General features: G+C 45.7%; 1 protein-coding gene and 1 long non-coding RNA gene across 5 annotated transcripts in view; one reads left to right on the top strand and one right to left on the bottom strand.

Moving 5' to 3' along the window:
* Nadk2 (NAD kinase 2, mitochondrial) overlaps positions 1-16,728 on the top strand; it is a 94,707-nt gene extending 77,979 nt beyond the window's left edge. For all 4 annotated transcript variants that reach the window (XM_065452535.2, XM_065452531.2, XM_065452532.2 and 1 more), the window contains exons 7-9: positions 11,632-11,772; positions 15,655-15,694; positions 15,777-16,728. In XM_065452535.2, the coding sequence (XP_065308607.2) occupies positions 11,632-11,772; positions 15,655-15,694; positions 15,777-15,915 (320 nt within the window). In that variant the 3' untranslated portion in view covers positions 15,916-16,728. The remainder of the gene's footprint in view (positions 1-11,631; positions 11,773-15,654; positions 15,695-15,776) is intronic.
* Positions 16,729-16,785: 57 nt separating this feature from the next.
* Positions 16,786-20,167, bottom strand: part of LOC135918858 (uncharacterized) — a 117,935-nt gene continuing 114,553 nt past the window's right edge. The window contains exons 2-3 of the long non-coding RNA XR_010569803.2: positions 17,442-17,491; positions 16,786-16,924 (exon numbers count right to left, since the gene is read on the bottom strand). This is a non-coding gene — a long non-coding RNA (uncharacterized lncRNA). The remainder of the gene's footprint in view (positions 16,925-17,441; positions 17,492-20,167) is intronic.

Below are 20,167 nucleotides of genomic sequence, written 5' to 3'. Positions count from 1 at the left end.
GGCGAAACGTGGTCGCCCGATAAAGATAAGTACACGTGTCAATAAGACATCAAGAAACACAATGCTGCACCACCATAAACTTGCGAGCCCACGACGTGGTGCAAAACGTCCATGACATCCAGCACTTCCTTCACGGAAGGCAAAGCACGTGATGAATCGACCTCTGAAGATCCGTCGTCGTCACTGTAATATTGTACACTTTCCACCAGCACTTCATCTGAGATCTCTTCAGCAGTGACAGTGCAGTTGTCCGCATAAAAAAAATTCCAAAGCTACACGTTGTCTATGGTTGCTCCATTTACACACAGTGAAACCCAAGCTTCAGTGAGATCCGGTGGGCCTGCAAGCTCTTCCTCTTCAATGTCAGTTTCCGCAGCCTGAACCAGTTTCCAGGCCTGAACTAGCTGGGATGCCAAATTTGGCAGCTACATCCTTCTTTTTTTGCCTCCAGAAACAGCGTCCAAGATGGCTATTTTGTCTTCAAGAGTCAATATTTTACGTTTCTTCGTCGAGGCACTCATCCTTGGAATGGTACACTAAAGTGACTGAATGCGTGGACACAGGAGCCGACTTGCACGCATGCATGGCGTCAGAAATGAAGGAAGAGACAAAGAGAGACCACAAGACACGAAAAGCTACAGTCCTTTTCTTAGTAGTGTCACTTGGTGTCAGGTTAACGAAGTGAAGTGCAGAGACTTTTGCAGCTTCTTCTGCACGCCACCAAGAATTATCAAGGGGCGTTAGCTACCAGCAACCTACTAGCGGCAGCAACGTTGCTCAGGACGAGTGGCGGGATGTTTGAAGGGAGGAGGAAATAAGGACACGGCTGTGGTGGAAAGAATCGCGTCGCTGGCCGGCTCAACGGATGCAGGGGTTGCCTCAATGCATGCGCAGACGTGTGGACAAGCGTCGTCTCTCCCTACTCTCTATGCTGGCGGCACTCTGTAGAAGCGTCTCTATCGCTGGGGCGTGTTTTCATTTCCAGGGGGGCCTGGGGCCCAACCAGCTCTCCAAACCCCATATATATATATTTCTTGCACTTGAAGAAAATTGATGTGACCTCGAAGATTGGGTGCTGAAGTGACGACGTTATATAAGTATATAAGTATAGTATACAAGACCTCGTAGTAGGAGACAGTATAATTTCACAGCCTGAGTCCTCTCGATGGTGTAATCTTCCTTCATGTAATTGTCACATACTTGGCTATCATTAATACTGCTTCGCCTTCCAGCGAAACTGCAGCCTCTCTCTCTTCTTTTTCAGTGAGTCGAAGTATAAGCGCGGCTGCGCATAACTGTTGTTGATTCTGATTTTGAGTGAATCCGGCTTGGCCTCATTTCGGTTATTGAGTGGATTATATTGTGTTCCCCAGCTATCGTGCACCAAGACTTAAAAAAAGAGCAGTTGCCTTACTCGAAGAAAACCTAGTGCATATTGTTTCCAGTAACAGTGCAGTAGCTGCCAGTAATTCTTTCGTTACTGAGAATTAGTACGGTAAATGCAAGTAATTATCTAACTCAAGAAGTACGGTCCTAATTTTCATTGTGTCAAAGGCACTTGTAGGCACTGTAAATGACATCTAACAGCGATGTATTCAGCGATGAACCAATTGCTTACAGTGTTTTTCCGACTGGCAAAGAAACCTTGCGAAAAATAAAAAATGCAAATTAACTGTGCTCTCACCCGCATCATAAAGCAGCGCCCTGAAATAAGCATGAGGGTTTGAGGCCATAAGTGCTAGAACATTCGTGCGTCTGGGACTCGGAGATTGAGTCCTCCACTGCTGTTTCTTGAAAATCAAATAAAACATTTATTTTTTTCCAAAGCATGATTACACCAAGAAGGATATGCAGAAGAGAGTCGTAAGGTCACAAGACTGTACTGGGACTCTCTGTACATGATTATTGGATACAAATTACGAAATTAGCAGAGAAATATAGAATTAACCAAGCCAAGAGAAGAAACGGTAGAAACAAAAATAAAACGGCCGGTTTGCCTCACGTTTTCATAATTTCTGATGATAGTCGATGTGTTTGGTCTACCGCCACACTTCCATGACTGATATATATATATATATTTGCGGCCTTCCTTTTGTTGTCATTTCCAGGTCCCAAGGCAAGGATCATTTTTACCTTCTGCTCATTATAGAAAGACAATGTGACTGGGGCGAAACAAAACGCACCTTTAAACATTTTCACTGACGTCAATTCCCTTTTGTGGTAATAGGTTCTGTGGCAAACAAACAATAACCGTGCACTTTATCTACGTAAAGACAACATTTCCAACTAACACCACACGCGATGTGTTACTTCGGCTGGGGCGCGGCAGATAAGGCCTTAGCTCAATCACGATGTTTTTCTTTATTTCCTTTATTTCGTTCTGGATAACTGAGAGGGAGCTTGTTCGAGGCCGCTGCTTTATGGTCCGGGTGGAAGCGCAGTCATGTGGTATTCTCCATATTTCATGGGGTTTATTTATCACTCGGAAAAAAATTAGTATGCAATTAGTACTTCGCTGAAAATATCGGATGTCCCTTGGCTGTACCTTCAAATGCCTCATTGACACATTGGTAATTAGGATAGTAGGTCTCGCGTTGCATAATGAATCGCAATTACCTAATCAAATCTCTGTAATGAAAACATTAGTGGCAGCTACTTTACTGTACTGTAAACAATAAGCACTAGGTTTTGTTCGAGTAACGCATTGCTCTTTTTTAAAATACAGTGAAAGCTCGTTAATTTGAACTTCAATAATTCGAATTTATGGATAATTCGAACTGTACGATTTGGTCCGGCCAAGCTCCACAGAAGTGTATGTATAAAAAAGTCCGTTAATTCGAACTACGCTCGCCTGGCACACGGCCAGAGAAACGCGCCTACTGCCGACACACAAGGCTGTATTGCCTCCGAAATGGAGAGAACAGCGAGAGAAGGCAAAATCGGAAAAAAATCTAACCGACGCGGGGTCAGCCAGAAGGCAGCGGTGGCTGCCGCCTCTCCGTTCTACGTAAGCTCCGAGACTTCATGCCTGTTGCGAATCTCGGAGGCTTTGCAAATCTTGTACAGCTGCTAATGTTGTGCGGAGATGGCACGGCAAGCGCCATCTCCGAAACACAGCGAATCAAGTATGTCGCAGCTGAGCTTGCAATCAAGAACCAACGAATCAGGGCCTTCGCCACCTTCACATGTTCAGCGTCTTTGTCTCGGCAGTCTTTATCGGTTGTGCACGTCTGTTTTCAGCTTAGGAGGTATCAGCCGTCGCGATTCATCGTGATGGTTTTAATCCTCGGCTAACGTTCGTTTCGGTGGACATCGGTAGTGTGGCACAGTCGGGCCCAGAGCTTCGACTTCAAGATGGCGTGTACCGCGGGCACACGCCATCACTTTCTGACACGCCAAATTTCTGACATGCCCTACTGCTTCCAAATCGCAGTGTACTGTTGCTCTCCTTCACTTTCGTTAGTTCGAACTTTCGTTAATTCAAACTGAAGCGGCTTCCCCTTGCGGTTCGAATTAACGAGCTTTTACTGTATTGGTGCATGATAGGACACCCGGCATATATTCATGACCTTTGCATGCAAGTGACGAACTTTCCATCCCTAATAAATGTTCTAATTTATTACAGATGTTCTTTGTTTCTAGAGTCGTTAGCATTGCTTACTGGAAAGAGAAGCAATAGAGTGGAACCTTGGTTATACGTCCCCCGGTTTTGCGACGACCCGGGTTTTGCGACAGATTAACGCCGTAACAGCGAAGTCCCCATAGAAGCAATGCATTAAAAACCCGGTTATTCAACGCAATTTTACGCCTGACCCGCGTTATACGACGACTCTCACGAAGCACAGGACAGAACAGTGGACGAAATAAAAGTGCCACGGGTCTCTTTCCTCGCTCTGTCTCTGCGCATGCGGAGCGCTTGACACCGCTCGACCGGTTCACTCCAGTGCAGATTTCTGCCCTGCCTCGTCTCATCGTTCGTTTCTCTCTCCCTCACCAGCAGCCGCCCGCGACGCTCACTGTGCTGAAATAGCGCCTTTTCTTCTCCACAATCACTTTCTCCCTCTCTTCTCGGTGGCATTGCCTCTCGTCCCGTTGGGGAAGCGCTTCTCTCCTTCCACTTTCCCAGCAGCAGATCGCCAACAAGCTAGCGTGGAGAGGCCTAGGTTTATTGCATGTGTTCTTCGTCGTAATCCTAGCTACCAGCGTTCAGCTGAGGTTTTGAGTTGTGTGGAGAAACATGACGCACGATGTCCCGAAAGCGGACAGTTCTGTCGCTCGGCAGTAAGCTGAATATTACTGAGGAAGTGGAAAAGAGGCATGGAACCGCGAAAGCCAGCTTTGCCTCGGACCTTAAGATACCCGAATCTTCGCTTAAGACGATCCTTACAAACAAAGGGGTGATATTGCATAATGGCAACAAGTTCAGGCTCAAGCGGTAAGCGGCAAAAGGACAGCATGAGAAGTTAGAAAAAGTTCTCGTCAAGTGGCTGCATCAAGCACGAAGCTCTGCGATCAATGTTGACGGCGCCATTTTAAAAGAAAAGGGGTCGAACGGGGATTGCTTTAAAAAACGAAACAGGATTGTGTATAGCCGCTCCTGCGGAGAAAGCACCTCCGTGGATGTTTCGACCGTGAACGTGTAGATGGAGTCGCTGCCGGAGATGATTGCTGCATACAAGCCCTGCGATGTTTTCAATGCCGATGAGAGCGCTATCTTTTGCCATATGTAGCCCGAGCAAACCCTTTCGTTTAAGGGTGACAGCTGTCATGGTGGCAAGCGTAGTAAAGAGCGTGTGACGGCACTATTCTTTGCTAACGAGGGCGCTTTCGATAGGCTGCCCGTGCTCGTTGTTGGAAAGTTTGCAAAGCCATGGTGCTTTAAGAACTTCAAGGCACCGCCGTTGCGGCTACAACTTCAACAAAAAGGCATGGATGACGTTTTCGCTCTTCAGCAATTTCTCGCAGCAGCTGGATAACAAAATGGGTGCTAAGGCAAGGAAAATATTGCTTTCCGGGACAATGCACCATGCCACCCACCTGATACGTCCAGCCTGAGGATCATAAATGTTTTTTTTTTTTCCGCCCAACTGCACGAGTCAGCTGTAGCCGCTGGATACCGGCACCATTCGGTGTGTCAAGCAAGGGTACTAGAAGCCGTTCACGCAGCGTCGGCTGGCGGCTATGGAGTGCAGCGAGTCGGGAAAAAATACCACTGTGCTCGACGCCATGCATTTAATTGCCAGTTCGTGTAACGCATTGTCACGAAGCACAATCGCTAACTGATTCAAACACTGTGGTTTTAAGCAAGAGACTGCCTCCTCTGCTGGGACGCAACAACCTCGATGCCGCTCGAGGCCGATGCAGGCTTCGCCAACGATGATTTCGAGGGTTTAAATCTCACTACAACCTTCGCTGAGTACTTGGAGGCCGTCGACAACGTTGCGATCTGCGGCGAGGTGTCGCTGGATGACTCCATCGAGGCTTTGCCTAGTTCTGACATTGCTGCGACATAGGATGAGGACAGCGATGATGCCATATATGCTGTGCCTATGCCTACCACGTTCGCCGAGGTGCTACAGCACATAGACGGCATCCGGAACTTCATCTCCTCACGCGAGGCCGCAGAGGACCTCCTTTTGGACATTGCCCAAGTCGAGCGAAAGCTCTTGGTTCACGGATCAAACAAGGTTCAAAAGAAGCTTTCAGACTTTTTTAAAAGTTTGCGCCGGCTGGCGGGAATTGCGGCAGGGGGCAGTGGAGTGCTGTAAAGGTTTGTTTCGGCATCATGATGATCTTTCGACATCAAACGTTCAATAAATTGCCAAACTATATTTGTATATGTTTTCCGGCTGCTAGACACCACGTAATGGCCACATTATTGCTGCATTTCGATGGGGGCCACATTATTACTGCTGCATTTCCATGGGGGCAAAATGTGAAAATTCCTGTGTGCTTAGATTTAGGTGCACGTTAAAGAACCCCAGGTGGTCCAAATTTCCGGAGTACCTTGGTTTTCCACTTTTGGCATGCAAATCCCATAATTTAATTTCTGAAAGCACTCAGGGAAAACCTGGAATACTCAGGGAATTTGGAAATGTCAACTTGATAGACACCCTGATTTGACAGCGTGTGTGTCGTAGTACCATTGGAAGCATACTGCATTCTTTTAATAGTGAATAACCTAAACATGCCGCCATTCTCTGAGCCTATTTGAGTGGGGTCAGTCTGAGGGTGCATTGCTTGCAAAAATTGAAGGTACCTACAGTCACCGCATTGGTTGAACAAGCTATGTGCCACCCTTGTGCATTGCTTGCACAGCCGTGAATGGTGCAGGCACAAGGACATATCACTCATTCATTGCACCTGCAACACTTGTGCTGGTCTCTTTGACTGCTGCGGCGATGGCTTCGAGGAAGCAAAAGTACTTGCCCCCTCAAGGAAAAGCTGAACATACTCACTCATCCAACACCTTGGCTTGGCATGCGCAACGTCTTAGTGGTCACGTGATCTTCTGTGGGTGTGAGGCCAGTCGATAAGCCATGACGCGTACACTCTCTTCACGCAATAAATGTTGGAGGTGATGTGCAATTTATTGCAGGCGACTTGCAGGTGGGGTAAGCATGTCGGATGTCTAATGCTTACCCAGTGCATATCCATTGTTGGATGTCAAGGAATGTTCTAAATTTTGAAGACTCGGCAATGTAAAAGATCGCTTTGAGACAAGCGCGCACGCTTTTCGCTCTCGGCACATGACACCATCAAGTGTACTCTGCTCATGTGTCTTTAGACATGTTACACCACGCTTTAGCAAGTAAGTGGATGTTTACTGCAATTCACACTGGCTATAACACTACGAGCCTTCTTCGTTTCATCATCATCATCAGCCTGGTTGCACCCACTGCAGGGCAAAGGCCTCTCCCACACTTCTCCAACTACCCCAGTTATGTACTAATTGTGGCCATGTTGTCCCTGCAAACTTCATAATCTCATCCGCCCACCTAACTTTCTGCCGCCCCCTGCTACACTTCCCTTCCCTTGGAATCCAGTCCATAACCCTTAATGACCATCGGTTATCTTCCCTCCTCATTACATGTCCGGCCCATGCCCATTTCTTTTTCTTGATTTCAACTAAGATGTCATTAACTCGCGTTTATTCTCGCACCCAATCTGCTCTTTTTTTATCCCTTAACGTTACACCCATCATTCTTCTTTCCATAGCTCGTTGCGTCATCCTCAATTTGAGTAGAACTCTTTTCGTAAGCCTCCAGGTTTCTGCCCCGTAGGTGAGTACTGGTAAGACACAGCTATTATATACTTTTCTCTTGAGGGATAATGGCAACCTGCTGTTCATGATTTGAGAATGCCTGTCAAACGCACCCCAGCACATTCTTATTTTTCTGATTATTTCAGTCTCATGATCCGGATCCGCGGTCACTAAGTAGGTGTATTCCTTTACCACTTCCAGTGCCTCGCTACCTATTGTAGACTGCTGTTCTCTTCCGAGACTGTTAAACATTACTTTAGTTTTCTGCAGATAAATTTTTAGACCCACCCTTCTGCTTTGCCTCTCCAGGTCAGTAAGTATGCATTGCAGTAGGTCCCCTGAGTTACTAAGCGAGGCAATATGGTCAGCGAATCGCAAGTTACTAAGGTATTCTCCATTAACTCTTATCCCCAATTCTTCCCAATCCAGGTCTCTGAATACCTCCTGTAAACACGCTGTGAATAGCATTGGAGAGATCGTATCTCCCTGCCTGACGCCTTTCTTTATTGGGATTTTGTTGCTTTCTTTGTGGAGGACTACGGTGGCTGTGGAGCCACTATAGATATCTTTCAGTATTTTTACATACAGCTCGTCTACACCGTGATTCCCTAATTCCTCCATGACTGCTGAGGTTTCGACTGAATCAAACGCTTTCTCGTAATCAATGAAAGCTATGTATGAGGGTTGGTTATATTCCGCACATTTCTCTATCACCTGATTGATAGTGTGAATATGGTCTATTGTTGAGTAGCCTGTACGGAATCCTGCCTGGTCCTTTGGTTGACAGAAGTCTAAGGTGTTCCTGATTCTATTTGCGATTACCTTAGTAAATACTTTGTAGTAAACGGACAGTAAGCTGATTGGTCTATAATTTTTCAAGTCTTTGGCATCCTCTTTCTTATGAATTAGGATTATGTTAGCGTTCTTCCAGGATTCCGGTACGCTCAAAGTCATGAGGCATTGCGTATTCAGAGTGGCCAGTTTTTCTAGAACAATCTGCCCACCATCCTTCAACAAATCTGTTGTTACCTGATCCTCCCCAGCTGCCTTCCCCCTTTGCATAGCTCCCAAGGCTTTCTTTACTTCTTCTGGCGTTACTTGTGGGATTTCAAATTCGTCTAGACTATCCTGTCATCCATTATCGTCCTCGGTGCCACTGGTACTGTATAAACCTCTATAGAACTCCTCAGCCACTAGAACTATCGCATCCATATTAGTAGTAATATTGCCAGCTTTGTCTCTTAACGCATACATCTAATTCTTGCCTATTCCTAGTTTCTTCACTACTATTAGGCTTCCTCCGTTCATGAGAGCATCCTTTATTCTATCCATATTATACTTCCTTATGTCAGCTATATTACGCTTGTTGATTAGCTTCGAAAGTTCTGCCAGTTCTATTCTAGCTATTGAGTTAAAGACTTTCATACATTGGCGTTTCTAGATGAGATCCGTCGTCTCCTGCGATAGCTTACTGGCATCCTGTCTAACGGAGTTACCGCCGACTTCTATTGCACACTCCTTAATGATGCCCATAAGATTGTCGATCATATCTTCAACACTAAGGTCCTCCTCCTGAGTTAAAGCTGAATACCTGTTCTGTAGCTCGATCAGGAATTCCCGTACTTTCCCTCTTACTGCTAACTCATTCATCAGCTTTTTATGTACCAGTTTCTTCCGTTCCCTTCTCAAGTCTAGGCTAATTTGAGCTCTTACCATCGTATGGTCACTGCAGCGCACCTTGCCGAGCACGTCCACATCTTGTATAATGCCAGGGTTAACGCAGAGTATAAGGTCTATTTCATTTCTAGTCTCGCCATTCGGGCTCCTCCACGTCCACTTTCGGCTATCCCGCTTGCAGAAGAAGGTATTCATTATCCGCATATTATTCTGTTCCACGAGCTCTACTAATATCTCTCCCCTGCTATTCCTAGAGCCTATGCCATATTCCCCCACTGGCTTGTCTCCAGCCTTCTTGCCTACCCTGGCATTGAAGTCACCCATCAGTATAGTGTATTTTGTTTTGACATTACCCATCGCCGATTCCAGGTCTTCATAGAAGCTTTCGATTTCCTGGTCATCATGACTGGTTGTAGGGGCATAGACCTGTACAACCTTCAATTTGTACCTCTTCAGTTTCACGAGACCTGCCACCCTCTCGTTAATGCTATAGAATTCCTGTATGTTTCCAGCTAATTCCTTATTAATCAGGAATCCAACTCCTAGTTCTCGTCTCTCCGCTAAGCCCCGGTAGCACAGGACGTGCCCGCTTTCTAGCACTGTATATGCTTTTTTCGTCCTCCTAACATCACTGAGCCCTATTATATTGCATTTACTGCCCTCTAATTCCTCCAATAGCACTGCTAGACTCGCCTTACTACATAACGTTCTAGCGGTAAACGTTGCCAGGTTCAGATTCCAATGGTGGCCTGTCCGGAACCAGGGATTCTTATCACCCTCTGCTGCGTCGCAGGTCTGACCGCTGCCGTGGTCAGTTGCTTCGCAGCTGCTGGGGACTGAGGGCCGGGGTTTGATTGTTGTATTCGTATAGGAGGTTGTGGCCAAGTACTGCACCAGTGTGGCCAATCCTGCTCTGGTGAGGGAGTGCGTTACTGGTTCTGGTCACCGGGATCAGGCCGCACTCTAGGCCTGTTTATGCAATTTTATCAACATGCGGATTTTTTCTTTTTTTTTTTTTTAGTTCTGTGGAAAATTGCACCGCACCGGGATTCGAACCACGGTCCTCTTGCACGTGAGGCGGATGCTCTACTTCTACGCCACCGTTGACAATTGGTTTAATAATAGTCAAATACTATCATTGCTATCTATCAATGCTTTGCCTTTTGGCTGAAACTGTGAAATCCTTTTAGTGACTTCTGCTGATAAGTTTTTCCAGATAGCACGTTTTTCGTGTGCTTTTTTGCACAATGTATGAACGATGTTCTGTATTCGCTCAAAAGAGAAGTTATTCTGTTGATGGCATCAAGGCTGTGTCACATGTTTTTTGCCCGTTAGTCTTGCATTGCATGATGAACTGGCTAAGGGGATAACTCAGATGTGAGTTACCATCCTGATTGAAATGGCCAGAGTCGCTAAAAGAATGCTAGAACAGTGGACCGCACCAAGGACATGTAGCCCATCGTGATAAAGCACTGTCTGAGAGGGATGGTAAACCTTAGTAAATGTAAATAAATTTCCAGTCTGTAAGGCAATGTTTGTAAGCTTTATCGTTTTTCTGATTGCCAGAATTTTGAAGTATGCTGCATTTTTCTTATTAAAATTGGGTGCACATTAGATTTAGATGCGCATTAGATTAGGGCATGCATTGAAATGCAGCGGTGCATATGGTCATTTTTTCTGCCTCTTTTCTACCCGCTGATTATTCTAATCAATCCCATTGGCTCCACCAAGGTCAAATTAACACTTTAACCCCCAATCCTGAGTTGTACTCGCCATGGGAGGTTGTACCGATATCACTGCTATCTCCCAGGTGGTTTTCTTATGGGGATAGACTACATGGCTAGGTGGACATAAGCAGCATAAAAATTTTCAACTGCAAGTTTGCTTATTGCCTGAAAAGTGCTAACTAGCTTCTTAATTGATCACTTCGTAATTGATCACACATAGTAGCAAAATTGTAGCAGAGGCTTAGCTAAGCTGACATGGGTCTGCTGTGTGGAAACTTTCGAGATACAGTAGACTTTCTTTAATTTGACTTGTGTTAATTCTGTCCCGCCCAAAGGCCCCAGCCGTTGCAACCTTAAAAGAAAAAAAAATAGCAATAACGCTTGTGTACCAAGCTGTGGGTGGATGCTAAAGAAACCAAGGTGGTCAGCATCCACCCAGAGTTTACAAATACATCAGCTACTCCGTGTTTCTTCGGGAAAAGCCTCATGTACTAATCAGTTAGAGCTTACCTCTTTTCTTCTCTATTGGACACTAATCAGAATGAGACAATGTGTATGACGAGTGAACAATAGGTGGTGTTCAGAACCACCCTTCAGCGAGAGCTCCCTCGAAGTAACAGAAGTCAATCTCAAAGAAGAATTAAATGTTTGGCTAGTTGGCCTTGCATTGCCGACAAGCAAAATTAGCACAGACAAAAAGACAAGCACTACCAGTGCTTGCCTTCGTCTTTTCTTTCCGTGCAAGTTGTCATTTTGTTTGCAGTAATTTTCTTCGTTGGCAATCTCGAAGGCCATGCTTTTGTGAACTGCAAGTGCCAGAAGTGATTGCTGGAGCTGGAAACACATCATATTCACCATGTTTTGGATGTTACCTATAGTAGTTGAACGAGGCAACACTTTTTTTTTTTTAAGCTGCCACCGCTTGTTTTTCGTGTTAGTGACACAGCACTTTCTACTGTGCAGTAACCGCAGAGACTGGTGTGGACCTGCCAACACGGGACCCCAAGCTCATCGAGCGTGTCACGACAAATTTCAACAACTCGCTTATCTTCGACCCCTCCAAGTGCCGCATGGCCTACACCATACGGGATCCTGTTGTTTTTGGTGAGCAGAGTGTGTCCGACCGTTATTGTATTTAGTATGTGGAACTGTCGTGGCTGTAATTTACCTGTTACATGCGCATTGTGACATGTAGCACTTCATAATGTTCAGTAATGCCAGATGAAAAAGAAAAATTTGTTGGGTTGAAGGAAGGTTGGTGTTGTGTTAGAGATGATAATGTCTGCCACTGAGACGACACAGCTAGTACTCACATTTTTTTTTAAGGAAAAAATTGGCCTTTTTGGTCCATTGTTGCTGCAAACAATGCTCACTGCCACTTTATTACTAATTACCCTTATTTTTACTTTATGTGCTATGGCTGCCAAATGCTACTCGAGTGCACAATATCATGCTCTGGAGTTGGGTATACCTGTCCCATTGTGAAACACAACATTCAATTTAACAAAACTTGTTGCTGAACTAGTTGGTTCATGACTTAAAAACAGGTTACGGCGTTAAGCGGACAAGAACAAAGTGACACAAAAAGCTAGTTGGTTCAAAACTTAAACAAGGGTTATGGCGCTAGGCAGACGAGGACGAAGTGAGACACAAACGACATGTACGGGTGCCTGTATATATTGTTTGTGTCTCACTTCGTCCTCGTCTGCTTAGCACCGTAACCTTTGTTTTTGAAACAACATTCAGCGCATGGATTTTATTGGGGACATTATTTTGCATGGTTAATGACTGCGGTAACTAATAATAATACTTCAGCCCCGAACAGATGTGTCATGTGACATGCACTGTACTGGTTCACTATGTGTGGCATTCTAGTGCTGGACATGGGGTCACAGATATGATTCTCTGTCGCCCCAGCCACATTTCAGTGGGGACAGAATAGGAAATAAGAATGACAGCACCCCGGCATCATCATACGCAGTTTAGGTGGCAAAATTTTGATAGAGCCACAGGAAAGCATGGCCAATCATTACAGAGGCCTTCCCCGCTGCATGGAATTGAGCAATATTTGTCTTCGGTATTCACAGAAGCATTGTCTCGCGTCTAACATGACTTATTTGCCATGCTCAAAGAGTGTTGCAGGGTCCCTTTAACCCTTTCGCTGTCGGACCTTTCTGACCGTGACGCACCCTCAGTGTCGGCTTGGTTTCAGGGAACGAGCATAACAGGGAATGAACATAGCAATTTATTTTTGATTATGATTGGTATACAAATAACATAGTCAATGTAATATACGCATTTCAGTGTTCTGCAGCTGTTGTTAGTAAACATCATCATCATCATCATCAGCCTGACTATAAAATCCCTTGAACACCCGAATCTGACGATGCGGAACCCTCTTCCTCGCATGCGACTCTGTCTGAGTCCGAATCCGAGCTCGGCTCGTATTCTGAATCGGAATTGAGCCACCGCTCCAATGAGCAGACGAAGGTCCCGCGCGCTGAGCCATCCGAAAGTAACCGCGCGCAGGGAGGATGCGCTTTCAGTCGCCCGCACAACGGAGATAAATGGGACGTTGCATGATCAAGGTGACAGAGAGAGATGGAAAAAGGCTAAACAAAGTTCGAAGGGCTTTACGTTTACTGCTGCAAGTCGAAAGCGAGGGTGCGGCGAGAGAGCGAAAGCAGCAACGAGTCGCTCTTTTCGGAGAGGCAACGGCACGTGCGCCTGAACTTGACACGCCGTAGCAGGCACACCAACAGAAGAAAAATAAAAACCTTCAAACCGGCGGAGACGGCAGAACAACCCTTGAACCTATAACCACATGCGCGCGACGCATGATACAGCGAACACGGAGCCACCGCACCACTCAGCAAAGAGAAAGTGGGGAGTGGCCGTCGCGCCCTACTCTTCAATACATGGAGTAACACAGGTCGGGGCGAATATACGAACTTGTAGAAAGAGTCAACAGAGTGCGTGGCCAATCCAGGAGCGCCAGCTTTGCGCTCTGGCGCGAAATTTTGAACGCACGATAGAGAACGTACCGGTACGTCAGTGACAGTTTTGGGGGGGAAGCGCGATGACGTACCGGTACGTCCGTGACAGCGAAAGGGTTAAAGAACCCCACATTGTCAAAGTTAATCCGGAGTCGCATACCGTATTTACACAATTGTAAGTCGGCCTCTTTTTTAACATTTGAACATCTGAAGTACGGGGGCCGACTTACAATCGAAACCAAAACCTGGCATCGCCAAAAAAAAAAGAAAAAGAAAAAGAGCAAGACCAACAGGATATCAGGGGAGCTATAACGTTCCAATTTTATGTTTGCTCTGTGGCCCCACCCGTAGCTTCCTGCTATCCCGCGCATTTGTTCACTTTTCGAAAGGGTTTTTCAACATTTTTGAGAATTTTACAGTGCACACAGTGCTCGTGTGGGGGTGTCAATAGTTGATGGAAGTGCCGCTGTTCCATTTGCGGCGGCACCCCGTGACTGGCAGCGCTTTCGGGGAGTATCGATAGTTCATGGAAGAGCATACACCGCTTGCGGCTCGCATGTTTCTAAAAGACATGTTTTTTGCCGCAATTGAACACACACAAAAGGAAGACACATATAGACAACACTGGCAAACCATGCACCACCTAGGCCAACAAGCAGTTCTGTTGCAACACATCGCATGTTTCTCTTTTCCTGTAGCTCTTTAGTTTCATGCATTCGATTTGACTGCTGGCCACATGCTATTTCCTTTCTTCTTCAGTCATCATGAGTGCTCCGAATCCACTAAACATTCGGCGCTCGTTCACAGTGGTGTTGAGTTGGGCTGCCATCCTTTACGTTAAAGAAACAAATAACTGCGCAGTGAGCTGCAAGTTTGATGTTTCTTAATGTGTGGTGTGGGAGTGGCGATGGCAGCGAAACAATATTTTTACCTGAGACGGTAAGCGAAGAGGTTTCCGCGGGCCGAAGTCGGGACGCTTTCCGGAGCTAAAGGCCAAGCTTGCGGCGTATGTCGCCGAAATGTGTGATCGGTCCCTGCCAGTGACATGCGACATGGTCATGAGGCAAGCCTGGATCTTCGCCTTTTAAGGACCTGCTCCGCCATGAGTACCAGTGGCTCGCGGCAGAAATCCGCGAACTTACGCCAACCAGACGTGTCAGAAGAGCCTCCCCGATGGCTCTGTGTGGTTGGGTGCTTTCGGCGTGGACTTGTGTATGTATGCAAATGCGGAATTTCGCTGGGCGGCGATGTGCTTCAGGATAGTAGCAGCAGTGATGATGGCAGCACTAGTGAGGAGTAGTAGTCCAGTGACCATGCCAGCTTCTAATAAATTTTCATTATGGAATGCACCTGCGAGTATGCTCTTCTTTTTTTTTTTTTCTGTCACACGCGATATGGGTGGGGGTCGACTTACAATCGTGTAAATACGGTACTACGCATGAATCATTCATATTGTGGTTTTGGCACATAAGAACACCAGAATGTTTTCAAAATGCAAAATTGTCAATGGGGTTAGGTTGAAGTGCACAAAAACATCAAAATTCATTTGTAGTCCTCCATAGCCACAGTTTGAAACATTGATACCATATGATCAAGGCCAGACATTACCAAATCATGACAACCAACTTACTGTTCTCATTGGAAAGAAAAGTGTACAGTAATTTCATTCTATGAGCACTAACATATGAAACAAACTTGGAGGCAAACAAAGCACTGAAGACAATGGTGTGGATTAGACTGTAAATAGGGGTAGCCATTATTCCAGTTGACGTTAAAGGGAATAAAATGGAGCTGGGCAGGTTATGGAATATGTAGGGCAGATAACTGAGTCTATTAGTTACAGAATGGGTGCCAAAAGAAGGAAAGCACAGTGGAGGACAGCACAGAACTAGGTGGTCTGATGAAATGAGGAAATTTACAGGCATAAACTAAAAGAAGCTAAATCTTTCTAGTGTCGCACGATCTCTATACCTTATTGTTGTTTTCCCAGGAACTGACTTCAACAGCAAACCTCGTGGCTTTGCCAAGAGGTGAGTGGTGTGAAGCTTGTCTTTACACGTCCCAGAAATTTCTTATAGAAACTGTACTAACAAAGAACTTTGTTTTTTGCAGGATTGAAGTGAAGTCGAGGATGTTTGACGCCTGTCTTGTCATTGACGGCGGCTTGTCCTTTGTCTTCAATGATGGTGCAACAGCAGTGTTTGAAATTTTCGACGAGGATGCTTTGCGGACAGTGCAATTTGCCGACTGAATCTTCCTGGTTTTCTTTTTTCTTTTAACTGCGAAGGCTGTGTTCTTAATACGCAACTTTTGCCAGTTGCAGCTCAGTTTCAGTGAGAATGGCAAGCCTTGTTTGCCGTTTCCAAGCTTGGGTGTATTTCCTTTATTGCAGAATGCTGCACTTGGAGCCCCATGTGCTTAAGCTGTGCTATTTTTTTTTCCTTTCTTTTGGTGCGCCATTTGTGACAAGTGCCTTTAGATAACACAGAACAAATACATATATATATATATATGTGTGTGTGCGTGTGTGTGTATACATATAGTACATTTGCTTTATGTATCTTGTCATTGTCTTGAGCATTGCGAGGAGATTATTCTTACTGTCAAAAGTATCGTTATATTGCCCAGCCTCGTTTTTGTTCCGAATGAGTTTTGTGTGAGCTAAATGAATTTCTCGTCTGCTGCTTTTCTGAGGTGGGGTCTCTGCTTCCTTTGAACTTTTTTGACCGCTTCATTTGGTCTTTGCAAACCTATTGTGCATTGCATAGAAGCGCAGGGTCGCGTATATGGTTGCATATCGGAGCTCTATTTTCTAGACATTCATGCCCAGTGCTCCTTGCCTTCCTGAAGTTGAGGTGCAACTGGAAAACTTGCGTTCTCTCCTCTTGTCTGTGCCTATGTATATACAGATATCAATTTCCTTTAACCATGCTTGGGACTTAGTACACTTGCTCTATCTCTCTTCTCTTTCTTTCAGTGCATTCTTTTTCTTTTTTTTGTCAATGTCTGTCGGATCTCATGCCGGCGTAAAGTCATTAGTGAAATAAATATATTTTTATACGCACATTTTCTTTAATAGTCTTGGGGAAACCCGACCGACTAATAAGAATGTGCACCTCAGCTCGCCTGACTGGCCGCAGTAGTCTTGGAAGCAATGCAGCCATGCTCACCAAGCCGGCTCCAATATGCCTTGGCGCAGCTCACACTGCCATTGCTGCATGCATTCACTGCAGCTGCAGTCTGGTTCAAGCTCGAGGGAACTATGGAATACAAGAACATTTGGTACTGGTGTGAAATCAAATGCAAACAATTCTGAAACTACTCAACTCCATTGTTTCGTTTCCAGGTTTACCTGCATTTGTGGCAGTGATTTAATTCATACTCCAGAATGTGCAGTTCGTAATGCTCCATGCTTAAACTGGCTAAAGAGTGATTACACACCAAACGTATACTTAATAATGCATAATAGATGCTCTGGTCGGCTATTTTATGTCCGTATTTCAAGTTATGCTCATAGCGCACCCCGAAAACATTCATTACATTTGCAACGAACACGTGGTCTCGTACGGCGGGTTTGTACACTTCAGATAAGGACAAGAGGGAAGAAGTGGATTACACGAGTGCAGACTTTGAAAGGCATTGTAGCTACTGCAAAACATCTCTTACAAGTGCCACCTTGAAAGAGAAAGCACTTTGAGCAGACTAGCCAGCTTAAATAGCATAATTGAGAAATTTCTCAAAGAGAATGGACTAGGTAAAAAGAGGTCTAGAACTTACCAGCTTAGGTACATGTGGCAAAGACTTCTGCACTCACAGCTGAATTAGAACTGGAAAAAAAAAGAAACTGGGTGAGGTTAGTGGTATCTTACGAAACTCGTGTTGTGGCGGTGTAGTAGCACTTGCGTGTCTGATGTGCTGTTTGCACGAGAAAGGTGTCCCTCTTCCAAGCCTGCTGGTGTGTTCCTGCCTGGCTGCCAAAAATGTTGACTGTGCAAAGTAAGCTAAGCCGTCTTGGAATGTGAGGGTTCCCACAAACCGTGATCACAGAACTTTCGTGACACTACTTGTAAACACTGTATTAATCTGGGAGGTCAAAGAGCATGAGGCATAGCTGTAGTGCCTGGCACCGAAACGACGATGATACAAAGAACTTGAAAAGACCAACTTGAAAGATTTGAAAAGAACGACTGGAAGTTGAGCAAGGTGGTAGGAATTCATGCCAATGAAAGCCAGGTGGTCTGACACACAAGTAGGAATAAAAAGGACAGCACAAACTGTCAACTTAAAGGTTGCACAATGGGGGAAAGGAAAAAAGGCACAGAATTTATCTGTGCACTCAAGGGAGGACAGAACCAACCTGTCAATTATGGGCACTTGCAAAGGATAACTGTCCAGACGTGAAAATTCTTGCTTGTGAAAAAAAAATAATAATGAAGGGACGACTTGCGCACATGCTACCACTATTATTATGCCTTGCCTAAATCGTAATGCACGCTTCTTCGTTCTTATGCTCCAACAGAAGTATACCGTCTGCAAATTTTTGAATACGTTTGCTATCACATCTGTGTAACGAAAGGTTAGTCTGGGTGTTCAAGGTGTCTACCAAGTTGACATTTCTAAATTCCCCGAGTGTTCCAGGTTTTCCCTGAGTGCCTTTGCAAAGTTCCCCGAGTTGCACAGAACTTCGTTTTATGTGACGACAAGTAGACGCCGTGTAGTCCGATGCTGTCACTCTAGTAAGCGTGACAAAGAATAAAAACAACTACCTTATCTAGTTTGGATAATAAGTAGTGTTTATTTTATTCGAAAAGAGAACAGAAGGGTGGGGTTAGTAAGATGCAGAGTGAATAAAATGTCAAAAAAAATAGTAAAACCCATTGCAAATTCAGTTGAATATTCTCAAATACGAATAAGCAGGAGATGCATGCAGAAGCAAATATTTTCGAATATGAGCTGTTTCTATCAACTGATAGCAAGCGCATTGGGATGAGACTTGAACTTCGTCACAACTTGGATTCTCTCGCAACAGCTGGTAAGTCATCCTCAACTGTCCTGACATACTCTCAGCCAGCGCACAACGCCTCTGTGTTGCATTTCACTGCTTTAAATAGTTTATTTTGGTTTGGATGAGGGACACCTGCATCTCAGTATGGTATGGTATGAAGAACTTTATTTAGGTCCTGAGGGATCAGTCTGGGACTGATGCGGGCTGCTCCCACGTCAGTACAGAGAGGCCGAGCCCCTCTGCTATCACACGGGCCCTCTGGACAGCCCCGAATTGGTCCGCCAGCACTTCACTGTGCAGCATTCGCTGCCACCACTGTTCACCTCGAGAACCATCACCGGCCAACGCCAAGCAGCACCACAGCATGTGTTGTAAATCGAGCAAACCCCCACACTTACTACAATAGACTGAAACCCCGCAGTCCGGATTAATTTTATTCATGATGACCGGGTTAGGGTACGTCCGTGTCTGCAGAAGCCTTAATGTAACCGCCTGCGGCCTATTTAATTTAGGATGTGGCAACGGGAATGCCCTGCGCCCTAAGTAATAGTGCTTGGTGATTTCGTTGTAGGTTAACAGTCGGTCCCTGTACTCAGGAGCGGGAGATCCAGCCCCTTCAGGGAGTACACGGCACACTAATCCTCGTGCCTCCCTGTGCGCCACCTCGTTGAGGTTACGCGGGGCTCCCTCCACTGTCCCCATGTGCGCCGGGAACCAAGTAACGGTATGCGAAGTGATATCCCTACCCTGCAGCAGACCTGCATCTCAGTGTCAGCCAACACTTTTTTTCAGCTCAAGCTTCCACGCTTCCTTCCCCGTGAATTCCTTAATGCGTAGGTCTTTTCTGTTCTCGTCCTCCTTCTCCTGCTCGTTCGCCCCACGGCCCATTTGAAGTATATCGGTCAGTTGTACAGTCAACGTCTGAGTTTTCTAACTGCCTAGGGGCTGCGACAACGTCCGAAAAATCGGCCAGTTGGAAAAAATGAATTTTGCTGCTCTCGAGGGCTCAAACCGCCACAGGCAAATTCGAAAAAGCTCTGAAGGCCTGTCGGTTTCTGGAGCCGACGTTATGCACCGCACCGAGCTTCGAAGCCACGAGGACCACAAGGGCGGGATAAATGCCATTGCCGACAGCGGGGAATTCCTTCAATGAAAAACACGGCACCCAACGGCAAGTAGCGAACGTCGAAGCAGCTAGGCCTAACGTTGTCGCAGTGGTGGCTACGGCTGCCAGCGGATCTGCGTGAGAGAGTACCGGTTCGAGGCGGCGAGGTAATTTTTGTTTAGGGGACGCAAGGCGTTGGGCCCCTAGCGCTTGGGTGCGTTTGCATACGCAAGCAGTAGCGGCCCCAAACGCAAGCCGCAATGAGGTCGCATGTGCTCGCAGCGCCGTCAACGTCTGATCTTTGCTGCGTTATTTTTTAAAACATGAAATCAAGCATATGAAGTAAAGCACATAAAACTATTAAAAGCAGGTAATAGAAAGGTTGAGTGTCCG

Source organism: Dermacentor albipictus, chromosome 9 (assembly GCF_038994185.2).
Source record: "Dermacentor albipictus isolate Rhodes 1998 colony chromosome 9, USDA_Dalb.pri_finalv2, whole genome shotgun sequence".
In the NCBI taxonomy this organism is placed as follows: Eukaryota; Metazoa; Arthropoda; class Arachnida; order Ixodida; family Ixodidae; genus Dermacentor; species Dermacentor albipictus.
This window is presented reverse-complemented; position numbering and strand designations above follow the sequence as displayed.